This window comes from Kogia breviceps, chromosome 11 (genome assembly GCF_026419965.1).
Source record: "Kogia breviceps isolate mKogBre1 chromosome 11, mKogBre1 haplotype 1, whole genome shotgun sequence".
In the NCBI taxonomy this organism is placed as follows: domain Eukaryota; kingdom Metazoa; phylum Chordata; class Mammalia; order Artiodactyla; family Physeteridae; genus Kogia; species Kogia breviceps.
In genome coordinates, this window is record NC_081320.1 from 45,167,908 (window position 1) to 45,187,345 (window position 19,438).

Consider the following 19,438-nt stretch of genomic DNA (forward strand, 5'->3'; position numbering starts at 1 on the left):
TCACTTATACTGTCAAGTATACCGCACTGACCCCAGAACTTATTTACAGTAGGGGTCCCTCACCTGGGGATCCATAACTGGCACTGATAACTTTTCTATCCTTTCAATAATTTTCACTTTCTGGTTAAGGTGGTTTAAGTGTGTTTCTGTTCCTTGCAAACACATCTTAAAGAAGATGACTGTCATATGGACATATTTAGCATAGGAATTCCCAGCTTGGGGTGGGATTATTTTTCACAGTTCTGAAAATGTAAGGTCACATATATCAATATTGTGAAAGTACAACACCTGGGGCACTGATTAAAACGTGCAGATTTAAAAGATGCAGTTTCATAGGCTCCATCACATACTGACTGTGATAGAAGCTCCTGGGGATAGGGCCTGGGAATGGGTATTGCAAACAAGATTCCCCAGGTGATTTTTATTATTCATATTCAAGAAAATTTAGAGGGTGAGGAGGAAGCTGACACTAAGGTTTCTCATATGATGGTGAAGGGACATGGAAGAGGAAATAATTCATATGTCTTGAGTACTGATTATGTGCCTGGAAAAATATTAGGTATTTTCACTAGTGTTATCTCTTGTAATCCTCAAACAAACCTACGATATGTGTCTTATCATGAATCCCTTATACAAATATGGAACTAAGCGAAATACCTCATCTAAGGATCTATAAATGGTAAGTTGTTGGGTCAGCCTTTCAACTCTGGGCTGACCAGCTCCAAAGTTCCTACTTCTCACTCTGCTTTCCACTCTGCTGGGGGTCTAAGCAAACCTTGGAGGGAGGGGGAGGGAGTATGAGGCATATCCAGGTTGGAGGTTTCCTAGGTCAGTCTGCGGCAGCTGGGCAGATCCCATGCTCCTGATGGGTAACCCTGGATTAAGACCCCATTGACATCTTAAGAGGACAGTGAACCTCTGAGCTCTGAATCTGCATCCTGGACCCCAAGTCTGAAACCTCGTGAGCTCCAACTGGAGAAACCCCTGTCTGTCTGCCTGGTCCACAAACCCAAAGATGGAGGCTTCAGCAACCCTGGACTTTATTACAGGAGCAGCACACACACAGGCCTTCTGGCTGAGGCTTCAAAGACTAGCATCCGCCAATATTCCAGCTGGACCAAGGGCCTAGCCTGGGGATGGATGGTATAAAAGAGAGGCCCAGGAAGCCAGGTCCTGTTCACTGATAGGAAAGGGATGATAAAAAACCCGGATGGGATGAAAAAGAGGGCTGGTAACAGTGCAAACTCTGGGGAACATTGAAACCCTCTTATTTTGTAATGAGGGTGAAATATCACTCAGCCATGAAAAAGAATGAAAAAATGCCATCTGCAGCAACATGGATGGACCTAGAGATGATCATACTAAGCGAAGTAAGCCAGACAAAGATAAATATCATATGATGCCGCTTAAATGTGGAATCTAAAAAAATGAAATAAATGAACTCATTTATAAAACAGAAACAGACCCACAGACATAGAAAACAAACTTCTGGTTACCAAAGGGGAAAGCAGGGGGAGGTATAAATTAGGAGTTTGGGATTAACATATACACACTACTATATATAAAATAGATAACCAACAAGGACCTACTGTATAGCACAGGGAACTCTACTCAATACCTTATAATAACCTACAAGGGAAAAGAATCTGAGAATCTGAAAAAGAATATATGTGTGTGTGTGTGTGCATGTGTGTGTAACTGAATCACTCTGCTGTACACCTGAAACTAACACAACATTGTAAATCAACTATTAAAAAAAAAAAAACACCAAAAAACCAAAAAACAAATGAGCCACAAAAAAAAAAAAAAAAGAAAAAAAAAAGAATCTATGTTGTGTGACTCCAGGTAAGTTCCATTCATTAAATGAATAAAAGTTTAATATAAAAAAAAGAAACCTTCATATTTGGGGATTATAAATCTAAAGCAGTGGTTCCATTAAAATCACCTGGGAAGATCTTAAAAATCCTGTCCAGATGGTCATCAATGGGCAGCCAAGATAGAAAACCACTGGTCGAAAGTGCCTCTGATGGCCAAATGATATAGGCTGAGCCTGCAACGTTCAGAAAGAAGCTTGCGTTCAGCCTCGGCTGGGAAAGCTGAGGTCGGTCAAGTGCACAGCATCAGTTGCAGTCCTTCCAGTATGAGAACTGCCTGAAGTTTGGCTCGCTGCCAGAGCAAGTTTCCTTTCCATTTTTAATTTTCCATTGTAGGGTAAAGAATTGGCACAGGAGAATGAGAAAAGAAACACGTGTGAACGGCAGGATGGAGACGTGGAACACGACAGATATAAAGATATACAAAGAAATGTAGAAGAACACCAGCCTTACTGAGATGGAATTGGGGTATCTACAGCAGGTCAGGGGGCAGAAAGTGCCCGGGTATCCATTCTCAGAGGAAGCGCTCTACTCACTGAGTGGATGATGCCTTGCAGGGCCTGGAAGCCATCATTTACTGGAAACACGTGATCCTTACTGTCGGCGATCCGGGCCAGCTGAGGACACAGCAAACACAAACACAACGGAGATGTGTCAGGCTTGGACGTGGAGAACTGAGGAAAGCCACTGGGTCCAGGGGCCTCCATCTCCTTTTAAAACCCATAGGAACTTGAGGGCTTGCCTGGGCTCAGGGACCTCACTGAGAAGCCCTCAGTCATAATGAGATCACCAGGGGACTTACTCTGGAGCGGGTCCAGAGGGTCGGTTCCAGGTTTTACATTTGTTTTAATACTTGTCTCCTTGGGACCAGCGGTAAGATTGCCCAGCTAGTTGAACATTTGGCCTGGGTTGATGTATTTATGGATTTGGGGGCAGGCCATTGGCTTATTTTTCTCCCATTCAACCACATTTCTGTTGGCAACTATATTCGAATCAAACAGACTCAAGTTTCCTTTCAAAGCAACTTTAAAAATAAATTCAAGCTTTGGTGTTGGGCGAGCCCAATGAATGAGGACCCTTATCTTTCACCCAAACTGCTCATTGAGGAAAGGACCCTTGCGATTTTGGTTTGGTTGCTCCTGCTTTATGGAGCAGAGGACTGGAGAAAGGAGAAACTGATCTGCAGGGATTTTCTGCTCCCAAACTCTGTCTAGTGCTATGATTGCCACAGTCAGTCAGTGCCAGGATTTTTACTGATTGTAAAAGTAATACACAATCATTGGGAAATTTCAAAAAACCAGGAGTGTTAAAATAAAAAGAAAAAAGTTATTAATAATTCATCTGTCTGTCTATCCATCCATCCATCCATCATCTTTCTATTACTGTTAATTTGATACAGTTTTTCAGACTTTTCCTATACAAATATACACATTTTATTTTAAAAAGTAGACTCATACTATTCCCATACTGTTTTGTAACCCTATTTCATTCATTTAACGACATATCCTGAACTCTGTCAATGTTATTAGAACAAAAAGAAACTATGAAGTACATTGAAGAACATCTATTTAGGTTGCTAACACATTTTTACAATTTGCGTATTGTGAACACTTGGACATACTTTTATTGCCCGCTGGCCAATTATTTCCATTTTGGGGGGGTATTGAAATGCATTGCACCTTTAATGAGGAAAAAAGGATGTTTGCCATTTAAATAAGAAAATCAGATTTATCAAATTAAATTTTTTAAAAAAACCCAACAAGTTTTCCAAGTTAATTTCGATCTATTTTGACCTCCTGGCAATTTAACATGTACTAAGAAAGTCAACCAAAAAAAGATGCTGCCTGGATGGTCTGCATTGAATACCCTCAAGCACATTAGCAAATAGGTTCACATCCCTCACACATCCAATAATTCCCTCCCTGCTTAGCATTTCTGGAAAAATCATCCATCTAATGGGTATTTATGCTGCTGATGCACCGACTGCATGTTTTCTATCATTCACAAGCCGAGTATGCTCCCAAACCTGAGGAAATCCATGCTCATACCTGTGTTTCATTGAAATCCTTCACACCCACACAGTAAACGATTGCACCAAGATCTCGGGATCTGTTAGCCTGGGCCAATGAAAGAAAAGACATTTAGAGAGAGAAGCAGTGGCAAATGTACTCCTTTTGGATCACCCAGCCTAACTGCAGTGATCAGGTATTTATTGAGCACCTACTATATGCCAGGTACCACAAGGGAGAGGGCAATCCCTGTCCCCAAAGAGCCAATTCGCCAGTGAACATCACACTCTAATGCAATATGGTGGATGTGAGGGGAGTGATTTGTCTAATGGGAAGTATTGAGGAAGATCCACAGAAGTAGAGTCTTGATGAGAAGCTTTGAGTGACGAGGGGAGGGAAAGGATACCGTAGGCTAAGATAAGTCATATTAAATATTCTGGGGAAATGATTATCTTTTCTGTTCCTCTGATGGATTTTTATTGACATACGTTCTTCCTTTGTAATGGCAGCATGCTCTATCAGAAAGGATGTGACCTTTGGAATCCAACATACCTGGGTTTGACACTTGGCTTTTCTCTGTAAAGTACTTTGGAGATTAAATGAGAAAATAAATGCAGAGCTCCCCACATGAGGCGTAGAACAATGCAGATACTCATCAATGTCAGCACCTTCGTGAATATGGCCTTTTTTATTCCCAAAGAAGACACTGGGTCAATGGTATGGGATTTAAGGTCCATGTTTGAGTGGGTGAACCCACGACTTTACCTACAAGTAAGTATTGAGAGGGCAACCTAATGAATGATATCCAGATTTTGTCTTGATTTTAATATCTGATTTATTACAGGCTCTTTCAGGTTCTTTGTTTCAGAAGAGAAAACAAAAATTGGAAATCCTTGGTATATACAGTAGAAACTTAATAAATCATTGATAGTAAACATCTAGTAGGTGCTCAGTATATGCATATTGATTTGAATCGCATCCCCTTTTCCCCTCTCTCAGTACTCAAACCCACTTGTGACTAACACTGAATTTTAGAAAGGGCAGAAACATACATCTTTTTTCCTTCATGTTAGAAATATTTCTTGCTGCTTTCAGGATAAAATAAACTTTTAGGTACAGTCTAGCCCCAGCCTTCTCTGCAACAACTTCTGTGGCTTTTCTCCTCGAGTTGGGCTTTATATAGAATCATCAAAAATGGAAAGGCTCATTTTCTTTATATATCTTGAGCTTTATCTTTCTTTTTCAGACACCTTCGTCCTATTGGCATTGGCACTGAAAATGTTTTTCCAAGTTTGTGTGTGCCATACCTAAAATTCTTTTCTACTAACCTCTACTTTAAACCTCTGACACCTATCATTTATTTTATATTCAGTTATTTCCTTATTAGGGTTTTTACTTTAGTTGACCGTTGTTTAGCATTCAAATAAGCCATTTTGCATTCCCATTATACAGTCAGTTTCTACCGTAGAGTATAGAAATATATTATTTCCTGGATGCTCAAGGGGCCTCTGTCATATTTACTTGTGGGTTTCCCCCTTGTAAATTTTGTACAAGTTAGGGGGTCAGTAATGCATTTATCTACTTAATTTCCTCATGCCCTTTGCCAACAGAGGCTTCAAAAAGCTGAACACTATGACACGGTAAAGCCCATAAAGGCAGCAACTGTGTCTTACCAGTGTGTTTCTAGTGTCTAGCGAAGTGCCCGTACAGCCCAAGCTCTCAGTTAGCACTGAATGAATGAATGAATTATCAATTTCTTGCTTGCGGTGGAAGCTGAACTTAAATTAAATAATAGTCAAGACCTTGAGATAAGTGTAATTCTCTGATTGATTCCTCTTCCAGAGGCTAGCATCTCTCTCCATCACTGCCTGTCTTTTTCCTTATTGTGCTTCTTTCTAACTTGGCCTGAATGAGCCTTTGTCACTAATGAGGCTTCAGTACATTCCTATGGTAAACTGGTTTCCTGGGGCCACATATACATATAGCTCAAATGTGAAATTTGAAAGGAAAGAATTTCCTAAATATAAACATCACTTTTCAACTCTTAGATAAACCTCTTTTTCTGAATCTCTTTATAAACTGAAAGCTTCATTTAGAGATGATTCCTTCACTTGCTTTAAGGAGTGCTTTGTAAGGGCATAAAGAAAAGGAAAAAAGAAATACTGACGGAGAGATTACAATTTACTTTTCCCCAATTAATGTTCCGCTTTGGTTCTTAGAGGAAGAATTTCAGTGATTAATACATTTTGACAAAATTGGCTTTCACATATTTCAAGTAATTCTTTTCCCTCCTGGTTTTAGTAGAAATGAAGGAAAAATAGTACCAATGGATTTGTTGAAAAGTTATATATGGTATTTCAACACTGCTTTCGAGAATGGCATGGCAGATATATTTTGTCCCATAAAACACAGAGTAATATGCAAATCTGTGGAAAAGGGAAAAATACCTACCAGGTGTGAGACATGAAGATTCACTTTAAAAATGAGTTCTTGTTATTATCTTTCACATATGGGACACTATTTTATCCAGGGACTTTACAAAGAACACTTAACATTTTGCCCGAGTGGAAAGACTGCAGCCCATTTCAGAAGGAAAAAGCGCCGTTTCCATGTCAGACATAGGCCGGGCCGTCGCTTACCTCCCTCTCTGAATAGAAGAAGAGGTCCTCATGCAGTTCCCCATCAGTCAGAGCGATGATGACGCTGGCTGTCCTGTATCCTGCTCAAACAACACAGACCCACTCAGTTCATCCCGCTGCACGAAGGGAAACCCCCTCTCAGCCCTGGGAGTCTGTCTCTTCGCAGCTCCACCACCCAAGGTCAGTATTGTGAGAATCAGCAACTTTTCTTTGGACTGCAAGTACCTCAGGCACGAAGAAGAATGTGGGACAGACTCTAAGGGGGAATATGTTTTGTTTCTGGGTTTCCAAGTCTTATCTTAAAAAAAAGGCCAGGGCTTCCCTGGTGGCCCAGTGGTTAAGAATCTGCCTGCCAATGCATGGGACACAGGTTCACGCCCTGGTCCGGGAAGATCCCACATGCCGCGGGGCAACCAACCCCGCTAGCCACAACTACTGAAGCCTGCGGCCCGTGCTCCACAACAAGAGAAGCCACCGCAATGAGAAGCCTGCGCACCGCAACAAAGGACACAAAAGCAGCCAAAATAAATAGACTTTAAAAAAAAAAAAAAAAAACAACTCAGTAAGACAAAAACACAATTAAAAAAAAAAAAAAAAAAAGGCCAAACCTGGTGAAATGGTTGCTGGACTGATAGCTGGGAGTAGCTACAATGAATCAAACATGACTATTTCCTAGGAACAGTCCACATGATTGGGCAAACTCGACCACCTGGGCCTTTCAGGGGTCCTTCTCGCATGCTGTCCTTGACCACATATGCAACATCCCTTGAAGAGTTTGGCAAAGAGTAACAGTCATCATGATTTATAAGCTGACTGGAAGTATTAGTCTTGCAGTTGGCAAAACCTACTAGAATTCTTTCAGTGATTTTGAAACTTCCAGTAATATTGATGGTGTCTTTATAATAACAAATGTTGCTGTTGATATTAGGTCTGACCTATTTGTTGCAGTTTAGAGTGAAAAGAGGATGTGGATACCTCTACAGGCCTGGGAGAAAAATCCCCACTCTAATACTGAATCTCTTTTAAGAGATTAGCTTCAGATAAAGAAATGCTACCCATGAAAGACGGGGTAGTAATAATAGTTAAAATTATAATAATAATAAATATTATTTCTCTGTGCTAAGCATGCTATTAAGTATATTTTATTCCCTTCTTTCCACTTCAATGAAGGAAAGTTTAAGCCAAACTGTTATCTTAATCTAAAATCATATCCAGTCACAGCAATGAAGAGACTTGGAGCTCAGAGAAGGACAAGAAAATTAAATTTGACATAAAAATCCAAGACTTTGCTAACCCCTCCAAGTATTTATTAACTTAATGAATTCAACATGCAAAACTGTTCATGAGCATTACAGACTGTAGCCCATAATGAGATCTTAATTACTTTTACATAACTTTTTTTTTTTTTTTTGGAATCATCAGGACAGTAGAATTTGACCTCATTCGTGCCATCTTTCTGTGCATTCCTTCTCTGTGATGAAGTGTGTGTTTAAGGGTTAGAGGCAATATCCTGTGTCTTTTCAAACATGAAATTACTGAGGCACTTTTTCAGAAGGAAACACAGAAGAAAAGTTAAATAATTCATAATGGTAATTAGGAATATACTCTTACCTTGACTGTTTTCATAATAAATCTGCTCACTGGCCTGGAAAACATATGAAAGAGCCATTAGACATATAGCCACTGTTTGCTACTACAAATGCCATAGTCAGCAGTGATCTCTGGTGTTGGATCCACAGTCTTGGGTCAGTCTTGATTCTTTATGTAATTCACCCAGGTTTCACTCAAATATCAATGCATGATGTTCATCTGAAGTTACCCTGGATCAATATCTTTCCTCTCATAGACTGGGACTTGTTTTGCTTAAGACTGAAGTCACTGCAATTCTGTCTCAACCTCTGAAGAAATATATAGAAAATGTTACCTTGGGATTAGAGAGGACTTGTGTGTGGCATGATTATGAGTGCTGGCCAAGCATTAGCTAAGAGACCCTTCATCAGTGTCAGGGAAGGAGGAAGGAATTTCATTTATTCGGCTCTTTTGGATGGAGTTATCGTGTACACACTTATGGGAAAATTGTTTTCACTCTTGCCATTGGGTGTTACTCAGTTCCTTGAATATGTGTGTCTCATCTCATCAGCCATCCCTGTGTTGATGTTTCCACATCACAATCTTTTTTGGAGTTTAAAACTCTTTTAAAATTACCCTTTCAAATCCTTCATGCATGTAAGTGTCTCCTCCTGGCAGAACTTTCTGGAGTTCTTCTAGGCCTTGACGGATCTGTTCCCTGAAATCCAAAGACACCCTGTTAGTCTTATTAGACCAATTTTTTTATTTTGCTGTTGATAGTCACATGCTTTAGTCTTCTTATCTTCCTGGATAGTCTATGTTGCCCAAACAGTCCCCCAAAACCCTATCAGCAGGAAAGTCTTTCTAGTAAATTATCCATGTAGGGTCGGCCACAGCGTAGAATAAGTGAGATTTCAAGGATTGAGGGAAAGGACACGTCCCTCAAGGATTGAGGGAAAGGAATCTCCATGTGCAGGTGAAAAATTTCCATTCCCTGAACAGGACCAAGTTTTCATTCTACGTTGGAAACGCGCCTTAAGACTTGTCTTCTTGGGCGACTTTATATCAAGATGCAAAGGGCTCATGTGAGACAGAAAAAGGTGGGTACTAAGAACCCAGGGCAAGGCCACCACAAGGACCGCAGGCAGGAGGGGCAAGCGTCTGGAGCAAGCTGCCACCAGAAGAGTTGTGCCAGAGAAAACCATGGAGTCAGCTTTGAAAATAAAGACCCAGGCAATCTATGCTTTCTAGGACGACCAAGAGTGTTTTCTGTGGGCTGGTGCCCATGTTTTCTTACTTTGATTGCTCAAGGTGGTACTGGGGCAGGAAGAGGAAGTGGGTTATGGTATTGGGAAAGGGTCCGATGGCAGTGGGAAATGTGAAGGATTGAGGACCAATTAGAATCTTTGTGGACCATTCCCTCAGAGATGTAAGATGTCCATGTTCATGTTCCTGTCAATTAAATAGCTTCATACTGTGCTGAAAAGGGCAAGAAAATGTAGTTTCTGAAAAAGAATATGAACTTCATTCATGAATAAGCCCATAAAGCATTTGAAATTACCCTCCTCACTCTGGGGTTTCTTTAGGGGCAGAGAGTGGAGATGCACAATTTAAATTAAGTGGGGACTACTATCAATTTTCTACATGTTATCTTCTAGGCCTACAGAGTTGTGAAATTGCATGGCAATAGAAAGTCAATAAAAGGTGCAACACCCTAGGGACTTCCCTGGTGGTCCAGTGGTAAAAGAATCCGCCTTCCAATGCAGGGGATGCAGGTTCGATCCCTGGTCGGGGAACTAAGATCCCACATGCCTCAAGACAACTAATCCCTCGTGCCACAACTACTGAGCTCATGCACCTCAACTAGAGAGCCCACGTGCCACAAACTACGGAGCCCACACACTCTGGAGCCCACATGCCACAACTAGAGAGAGAAAACCCACACGCCACAACTAGAGAGAATTCCACATGCCTCCATGAAGATCCTGCATGCCACAACAAAGACCAGACACAGCAGGGTGGGAGGGGGAAGCTGGGGCGAAGTGAAAGTAGCATCGACATATATACACTACCGAATGTAAAAGTTAGCTAGTGGGAAGCAGCCGCATAGCACAGGGAGATCAGCTCGGTGCTTTGCGATGACCTAGAGAGGTGGGATAGGGAGGGTGGAAGGCAGGTTCAAGAAGGAGGGGATATGGGGATACATGTACACATAAGGCTGGTTCACTTTGTTGTACAACAGAACCTAATGCAGTAGTATTGTGAAGCAATTATACTCCAATAAAGATCTGTTAGAAAATTAAAAAAAAAATAAATTAAGTGGGGAAACTTCTTTTGAGCAGGGAAAGAACCTCATGTTCACTGAGCATCCACTAGATACAAGACCCTACACAAAGATTTCTGATTTCATCCTCACAATGACCACTCAAGGTAGGTATTATTGCCCTCATATTATAGATAAGAAAACTTGGGTTCAGAGAGGTTAGTTAAGTAGGAGGGCAGAGGCTTGAGGTCAAATCTACCTGATCCAAAAAAAATCTGCCCGGCTTTGTACTTTGCCAAGCAGCATGAGACAGTGGGCAGTTTTCAGTAAAACTTGAATTAATGAAGAGCAATGGCAATGTTTAACACCACCTGAGTACTTATACTGTGTCAAGCTCTGTTTGAAAAATACATGTAATTAATTTACTAATGCCTTATGATAGCTCTTTGAGGTAGATACTAATATTATCTTTATTTCACAGATAAGGACTCTGTGACTCAGCTGAGTCACAGAGAGAGAGGCTAAGAAAGTTGCCCAAAGCCCCTCCACTACTAAGTGGCAAAGGTGCGATTTCAACCCAGATGCCCTACTCTTAGTCATTATTATTATAGACTTGATTGCCAGGTTGGAGGTTTTAAAAGACAAACTGAAAAGAGTTTAGCCTGAGCCTGTCCCTGGCCCAGGATGCTGATGCTTCTTAGGTGGAATATTTAAGACCAAGTAACTCAGACTTTGGGAAATGTACTGATTATTCTCTGCTTGTCTTATGAGTACCCAGATATAAGACCATGGGCCCAGCTGCCCAAATCAGAAACCAGAAGCCTTCTTTGACCCCCCTCCTACCTTGACTCTCCTCTCTCCTGCTCCTGTACGTAATCTAACATTAGATTCCATCGGTCGTGCTCTAAACATACCTTGAAACTGACACTTCTTCATCTCTTCTGCCAACCTCATGGTCTGGGAACTCATCGTTTCTTACTTAGACCATTGGGAAAGTCACTGGCAGTCTTTTGACTGCCTTCTCACCCCTCCAGCATTCAATCTCCACATGGCTGCCACAGTGTTCTTAAAATATGGATCAAAACATGTCATTCACTCCCCTGATCAAAACCCTTCACAGCCACTGATTAATTACACTTGGGATAAAACCTCAAATCCTCACCATGACCTTCAAGTGCCTTCATGCAATGGATCCTCTGCCTCCTTGACAGCCTTATCTTGTACCACTCTGCTACCACTCCCTTCACCTGACTCCTACTGGTCTTCCTAAGCTCCTTTCTCCAGCAGATCCTTCACACATGCAGTCACTGCTGCCTGGGGACTGGGGAGGCTCCTTGCCCAGCTCTTCACTGGGCTAATTGTTACCCAGTCTTCAATCCCAACCTAAATATCAATTGCTCAAAGTAGCCTCATTTGACTTCCCCAATTCAAATTAGCTCCCTCAATTACATGGCACCCCACAATTGTTGCTTTATAGCACTTAGGACATTTTATAACTAATGATATTTGATTATGTGATTATCTGTTCACTTCAGTTTCTTCATTTGTTTCAGTTCTAGACTTTAAACTCCATCAGGGCTGGGCCATGTCTGTTTTGGTCTCCACTATATTTTCTGTGTCTGCTATAGTACCTGGAACATTATAGACATTCAACAAATATTTGCTGAAGAGGTGGGAGGAGGAAATAAGCTTCATTGGCCATGTGGACGGTGGCCAGGCAGGAGCTGACCTGGTAGTAATTGACTGTAGGGCAGGTCTGGGTCCATGTGTAGACCATTCTCTGTGTTGTACCTCATTACATACCCCCTCCCCCCAATTTTAGTAAATTCCATTAAAAGCCATAGTTTAATTTCAACTCTATCGTTTGGTAATGAGAAAGAGCATACATCTATGCCTTAGAAGGAGGGTTAAAGATGAAAACGGAGTCCCCAACTGAGGCCACCAAAGGGAGGGGGAGGGTGGCATTAGCAGTCACCTGGCAGAGGGCAACTTTGCCCTGCAGGTTGGCGGTTTCATGAGGATAATAGCAAACAAGGTGGCATGGGGGTGAGGCTGGGACAGGAAAACTGAGGTTTATTCCTGAGCACACAGAGGTGGCAACCCTGAAACCCTTCGGTATAGCTGAGGGGCATTATGGGGTTGGGGGCTAATTTCTGACAATTAGGGGGGTAGAGATTGGGCATCAAAAGTAAATGTGAACAAAAAAAAGTAAATGTGGTCTTACCTTTGGTCATTTGAAAAATCTATTTATTTATGTATTTACCTGCCTTGGGTCTTAGTTGCGGCACACGGGATCTTCATTGTGGCCCGTGGGCTCTAGAGTGCATGGGCTTAGTTTCCCTGCGGAATGTGGGATCTTAGTTCCTCGACCAGGGATTGAACCCACATCCCCTGCATTGGAAGGCGGATTCTTAACCACTGGACCACCAGGGAAGTCCCTTATGTTTGACTAGGTCATTGACTAGTGAGGTTTAGAACATTTTGGTAACACTATAATTGGAATATTGTGTTAAGACTAAAACTTTAAAAAGAGGACTATAAAAAGGCACAATGGGGCTGTGGAAAAGGTTCCCTGGCTTCTCTGTATTTTTTCCCTGCCAAAAAAAGTCTGGGAACTGGGGTGTTTTCTCTAAGCCTATTTCCTTTCTTTTACAAGTATTTTCTTGAGCTTTCTATTTTTTGGTACCAGAACAAGCAAAGGCTGTTTTGGAAACTGTCCTTATCCTTGATACTTTGTGTCTGGCAAGATATGATGAGCTCACTAGTCCCAAGCAGTGGTCACACTCCCCTTATACCACCCTCCTTGGTAAAAGGTCAGATGACTTACGGCCCCACCTCCCTACTCCATGCCCCTTCTCTATGTTCCTACAACATCTAAGCAAACAAAACAGATGGTTTCATGGAAATTGTGGGTCCATTTTAATTCTGGAACAATAGGACTATTAATAAAGAGTATTTTTTTAATGCTCTCTTAGAAATGAAAGAAAATTGGGAGAAAGATCTTTTAAAGGGGGCGATAAGAAGCTCTCCTCTCTGAGGACTTGGTTACTACCAAATGAAATATTATCTTCCTGGGAAATGAGAGTCTGGGAGTCCTATGAAAACAGGCCGCTATTAAAGAGTCACCTCTTTTCCTTGGTGGTTTCGTTAAGGGTTTTCAGGCCCTATGTCTTGTGTTCCTTTTGCAACCCCCGTGACACTTAATGATGGACATAGAGTAATTTGTTGTTGAATGAATGACTCCAGTTTGGATGCATCCATCCATCCATTCATTCATTTCCACAACTATTTATTGAGCACACACCATGCAACCAGCACTACGCTGGTTTGTAGGGGTAGGAAGCAGGGAGAATCAGTTACAGTGTCTGTAGGGTTTTCTCTTGCCCTGGGAAGTTTTGTAAACTTCTTTTTTTTTTTTTTTTTTTTTTTGCGGTATGAGGACCTCTCACTGTTGTGGCCTCTCCCGTTGCAGAGCACAGGCTGCGGACGCGCAGGCTCAGCGGCCATGGCTCACGGGCCCAGCCGCTCCGCGGCATGTGGGATCTTCCCGGACCAGGGCATGAACCCGTGTCTCTTGCATCGGCAGGCGGATTCTCTACCACTGCGCCACCAGGGAAGCCCTGTAAACTTCTTGAAGTTAACTTTCTGGGATTCCAGTTGTATTGTGACATTTTAATATTTGCTGATGAAAACATTAAAGGATAAATGCACATAAGCACGTCAAGAAGCACTTGAACAACTTTTTACCCCAAGTAGCCCAGCGACGCTCCTACTGCAAAATCCTCCTTGGGGTTAGGCAATATCTACCACATTTTCAGTCTATAAAAACAACCTCCACCCGCCCCCCAAAACCCAACATCAGCTCTGCATTGTCCACTTGCCTCCTAGTAAAACAGCTTCTGTGGAATTGACTTTTCTCAAATGTCCTGGAGTTTTTGGCTTCGGAGCCTCAACTATACAGTAAACACACATCATTGTTAACCACTAATGCTACACTCACAATATTTCCAGATGTCTCAGCGCTCCAGGGTTGACTACAAAAAACATGAAGTAAACAGAACAGAATAGCAAAGATTAATTAAAGACATTTTTGCTGTTACTTTGGAGTCTTGAAGTCCCACAACCAACCCTGATCATTTTTTTATCATGTATAGAAATCATGTCCTCTTTGTGATTTTTACCAAAGAATAGGCCAATATGATGCAAGTTGAACCAAAGATTCTTTGCTATATTTTTTTAAAGTGAGGTATAAGTCATATACAGTAACATGCGCAGGTATTTATTAATTTCCAGTATAATTGTTGAATTTATTTCTATTACTTTGTTCTTAATATTCCTTTATTCTCTTTTAATATCTGTAGGATCTATAGTAATATCCTCCCTTTCATTTCATTTTAGCAGTTGCTGTATGGAGATTTATCCTTATTTTATGACAGGCTACCAAAAGTTAATATTATGCCACTTCTCATATAATGGAAAAACCCTTTAATATTATACTTCCTTGTAATTCCTTCTCATCCTTTGTGCTATTGCTGTCACATATTCTACTTCTGTATACGTAATTCACTCCAAAATACAGTGTTGTTTCTGTATTGTTAATTGTTTCTGTCTTAAATAATCGTCTTTTTATGAAATTAAGAAAATAGTTACCATTTCTGGTACTCTCCCTTTTTACGTAGCTTTAGTTTACACCTGGTATCATTTTTTCTCTGCTTAAAGAATTCTTTTAGCATTTATTTATTTATTTTGCAGATTTGCTGGTGATGATTCTCTTAGCTTTTTTTTCTTTCTAGAAATGTCTTAATTTCACCTTCAATTTTAGGGATATTTTCACTGGATACAGAGTTCAAAATCGACTTTTCTTCCCTTTTATCTCTTTAAAGAGATTGATCCTTTGTCTTCAGGACTGCATGTGGTTTTTTTTCCGGTGAAAAGTAAGTGATTTTCATTGTTGTTTCTCTGTAATATGTCTTTTCCCTCCCCCTTGGACTGCTTTTAAGATTCCTTCCTTATTCTGGTTTTCAAGAATTCAGCTGTGATGTACTTAGGATATTATTATTATTTTTTTTGTATTTGTCCTGTTTGGGGTTCTTTCAGTTTCTTGAATCCGTGTGTGGAACATCATGTTTGGTATTCTAATTACCCATATATTAGATCACTTGATGTTACCCCACAAATAATAGGATCTGGTTCATCACCACCCCCATCTTTTCCCTTTCTCTCTTTCAGTTTAAATAATTTCTATTAATGTGTTTTTAAGTTCATTAATCCATTTTCTGCAGAAAAACTTCAGTCCACAGTTTTCACTCGGTTTTCTTTTCTTTTTTTTCCCGGATATCCCATGTTTTTCCTCCATTATATTCACCTTTTCCTGTAAATTCTTTATAGGTTTATAATAGTTGTTTAAAAATCCCTGTCTACTAATTCCAATAATGGAGTCATTTGTGGTTTGCTTCCACTACTGTGTTTTTTTCTTGGTTATGGATTACATTTACTCTTCCCATGTCTCACAACCTTTTAATTTGTATTTCACACATCGTATATTTTTTAAAAATCAGTGGAAACTTAGGTATAATATTGACTTGTTTTGTTGACTCATTGCAGAGCGTAAGCCTTTTATCTTTGTAAGCTGGTGTGGGAGGCTGAATATTTAGATTCTCCCTTGAGTTAGGCTGATTTTCGGTTGGAACACAGCTTTAATTACAGTGTATTCCCTAGAGTGTTATTGGCCGAAGTCCCATCTTTCTGCCCTGCCCTGCCTTTGTGATCTTTCCTGTATTTGAGGTGGGAGGGAGTTAGGTACAGCTTCAGATAATTTCGTTTAACCTTAGGACTCCAGAATCCAAGTACTCCAAGCATCCATGGGATTAAGTGATTTCTCTCTGCTTTTCAACAAGTCCACCACTGCTACTTTCTTGGAAAAATGAAGAGGTGTGGGTGAGAGGGAAGAATTATTAGGCTAAGAAATTTCTTTTTTCATTGGGGCTCTTGCAGATAATCCATCCCTCTGGCACACATTGTTGTCTAAGGCTCAGTTGACTTTTCCTCATGCCTGAAAAGTCTCTATCCATGGCTGGCCTACGTTTCTAATTTCCCTAGCCAGATCAGGCATCCACCTCCAAGTATGGAAGTTTCTGTAGATCTCTGCTCAGCTCTATAGGGCTTGTTTCTCTCTAATTCAGTTCATCAGTGCTTCCTGTGTGTCTGCTAGCCCCAGAAGAACATATGAATTTTATTTTGTCTGGACTTTTCTGGTTGACCATGCAAATGAAGGTTTTTCATATGCCTCTACATCCTAACTAGAAGCAGACATACTGAAAAGGCTTTTTTCTAAATATTTGTGACTACACATTTGTTTCAAGTCAGGAAGAAAAATACTGGAGATGATTACCAGCATATAAATATACTCTAGTATCTTTCATCTTAACAAAATAAATCTTCTGTGACCCCACATCTCCCTCTAGCTATTGACAAATTCAATGCATTTCTCTTCAAAACACAACTTCTTGAAAAGAGTACTCAATTCCTAATTTTTCCTGGTAAAGATTTCAAATGTGAAGTGATCTTTGACTATACATCTGTTCAGAGCAGATGAGCGAGACTAAGACTTGTTGGAAGCTCTGTGTGAATGGTGGGGTATGCCAGTTGGTGGATGATCAGTTTTTGTCAACAGAATTTTTTCATTGCGGACCCTCAAATATCAATGTATGAGCATTTATTCCCCCTCTGAAATACTTATTTCTACAGAGAAGTAGTTTTCAAACTCTTTCCTTTGTGTTAGTTCTGGAATTGACAAAGGGGAGGGTTGGAAGTAGCAACATTTGTTATGCACGTCTCCATAATCTCCCATGCCTGGTGTCCATCCAGGAAACCATTCTTGTTTAATTTTGCCAGAGAACATACTTCTCTTTTCTGGTGGAGCTGGAAAAGGGGTAATTTTCAAATTGTAGCGGAGGCGAGTAGTTCTGAAGGTTGAAAAGATCCTTAGATAAACTTTTAAACATAGTCCAGTCTTCACCCTGTAACCCTTCCTTGCCTTCTGCAATATCTGACAGTTCCAGGTTTTGAGCTTTCCAAGATTCTGTAAGGCTACAAGGCTAGTTCCTCTTCAGTATCTCTTCTTCAGGATTACATCTGACTGCTTCCATCACTTGCCACTCCCTGTATTCTTTCTGTCCTCATCTGTGGTGTTCTTATGGTTAAATATTTCTTGATTTCCTCAAATTTGTGGTTTTGTCTTACCTTCTCCTGATTTGGGGTGCTTTTTGCAAACAAAAGGGCTAAAAATGTCATTACCCCTCAATTGAAAATTGAAAGCCCTCACCTTTTAACCTATTTTGCAGTGACTTTTGTCTCAACAGTTCTGCTGAAATGGGCTTTGTGAAGGTCCCCAATGATCTCAATATTCCCAATCCAATGGTCACTTCTCTGGCTTCCTCTTACTCACCCTCTTACAGCATCAGACACGGTTAACCTCCCTGTCAATTTAAAATGCTTTCTTCTCTTGACTCCCATCACAGCATCCTCTCTCCATCTCCCTCATCAGTTGTTCTCTCTCATATTTCTGTGTAGGCTTTTCCTTCTCTCCTAGAACTCTAAAGATTGGAGTGCCCCAGAACCCAGATCCCCTTGTTCTTACACCTACACTGTCTTACAAGGCAATCTCATTCTTCCCATGGCTTCAGTGCCATTCACAAGAGCATGGATTTTGGAGGAAGATAGACTTGGGATCGAATCATAGTTCTGCCACTTCCGACACATGTCAACCTTTGATTTCTCAAATGTAAAGTGAAGGTGTGGAACTATAAGATCTACCAGCTTCCTTCCAGCTCAGAGTCCTGCATCTGATTTTATGTGGGGACCAATGGTTGAAACAGAAATAGAACCTGGGAATCTGCTGGGAACTGGAGAAGCCACATTTGGCAGACAGCAGTAGTCCACAATGTGACACAGGGTCAAGTGCAGACCAGTAACCAAAGTTCACTAAGAGGGGCCCATCAAGTAATTTCCAAATTCCCAAGCTGTCCTAAGCTGGCATAAAGGACAGGAACAATGGATTAATCACAGGGCAATGTGACGAATTTTTCCAAACAAACTCCTCTGTACACAACTCTATTTTGGTTGGATACTCATTTGTGCAGTGGTTTTCACCATGCAGTTTCCTATGGCAGCACTTGGCTTTTGAAACAAATCCCTGTAAGACCTTTGCCATCACTAAAACTTTCCCCTAGTTGAGTCATACTTTGCAGGAGATGGGAATGGTGGAAAGAAAGTAGGCTCCATAGTCAGGATTGCGCAAATATGTATCTTTATCCCATGAGAACCTTTAGGTCCATGCTCCTCTTAGTTCACTAGGGACTAGGTCTCACCTGGTGCTGGTGGCATCTAAAATGGTCAGGTTGATATACTTGAGCTTAGTACTGCTGACCACAAGGAGTGTTTGGAAGGGCATAGGATAGAGTGGCACTCTACCAATCCTGTGCAACAGAGAATGAGTCCAGGGTCACCTTCTCAGATGGAAGCTGAAGCAGACAGCTCTAGGGTAGATGATAGACAAGAGTTTGCTATTTTGGTCAGGCTGGAGAAGGCTACACTTCTCTCCAAAGATAGGACTTCCTTATCACACTTTGGAACAATATTGGGCTGGAGGTGGGGGTAGGTAGGAGTATACTAGGTCCACACCAGATAATCCAACCCACAAGTCAAATGTGTGCACATCTATTTGAGAAAAGTTGGGAGATCATACAAGATGTTGGTAGCATTTGGGTAAATGAAAACTCTTATAAATCTCTAATTGGATTACAAATTGGTGCAGCCCCTTTGGAGAACAATTAAATCATGCCTGATTAAGTTATATATTCACATACCGAAGACCTAGCAATTCAATCCCTAGTTATATATCGCTATAGAAGAGAAATCTTACTTCCCACCTGTCTGGGAGACAGGTACAAGAATGTTCATTGCAACTTTGTTTATAACAGCAAAAAGTTAGAAACTAACTGTCCATTAATAAGAGAATAGATTAGTACATGGTGGTACATTATCACAATAAAATGCAATGCAACAGAAAGTATACATTAGTTA

General features: G+C 40.8%; 1 protein-coding gene across 1 annotated transcript in view; it reads right to left on the bottom strand.

The window, feature by feature from the left end:
- The window catches only part of ANTXR1 (ANTXR cell adhesion molecule 1), a 246,853-nt gene that overhangs the window by 179,690 nt on the left and 47,725 nt on the right, over window positions 1-19,438 (bottom strand). The window contains exons 4-8 of the mRNA XM_059079800.2: window positions 8,728-8,809; window positions 8,134-8,167; window positions 6,523-6,602; window positions 3,923-3,991; window positions 2,411-2,491 (exon numbers count right to left, since the gene is read on the bottom strand). Of these exons, the coding sequence (XP_058935783.1) occupies window positions 2,411-2,491; window positions 3,923-3,991; window positions 6,523-6,602; window positions 8,134-8,167; window positions 8,728-8,809 (346 nt within the window). The remainder of the gene's footprint in view (window positions 1-2,410; window positions 2,492-3,922; window positions 3,992-6,522; window positions 6,603-8,133; window positions 8,168-8,727; window positions 8,810-19,438) is intronic.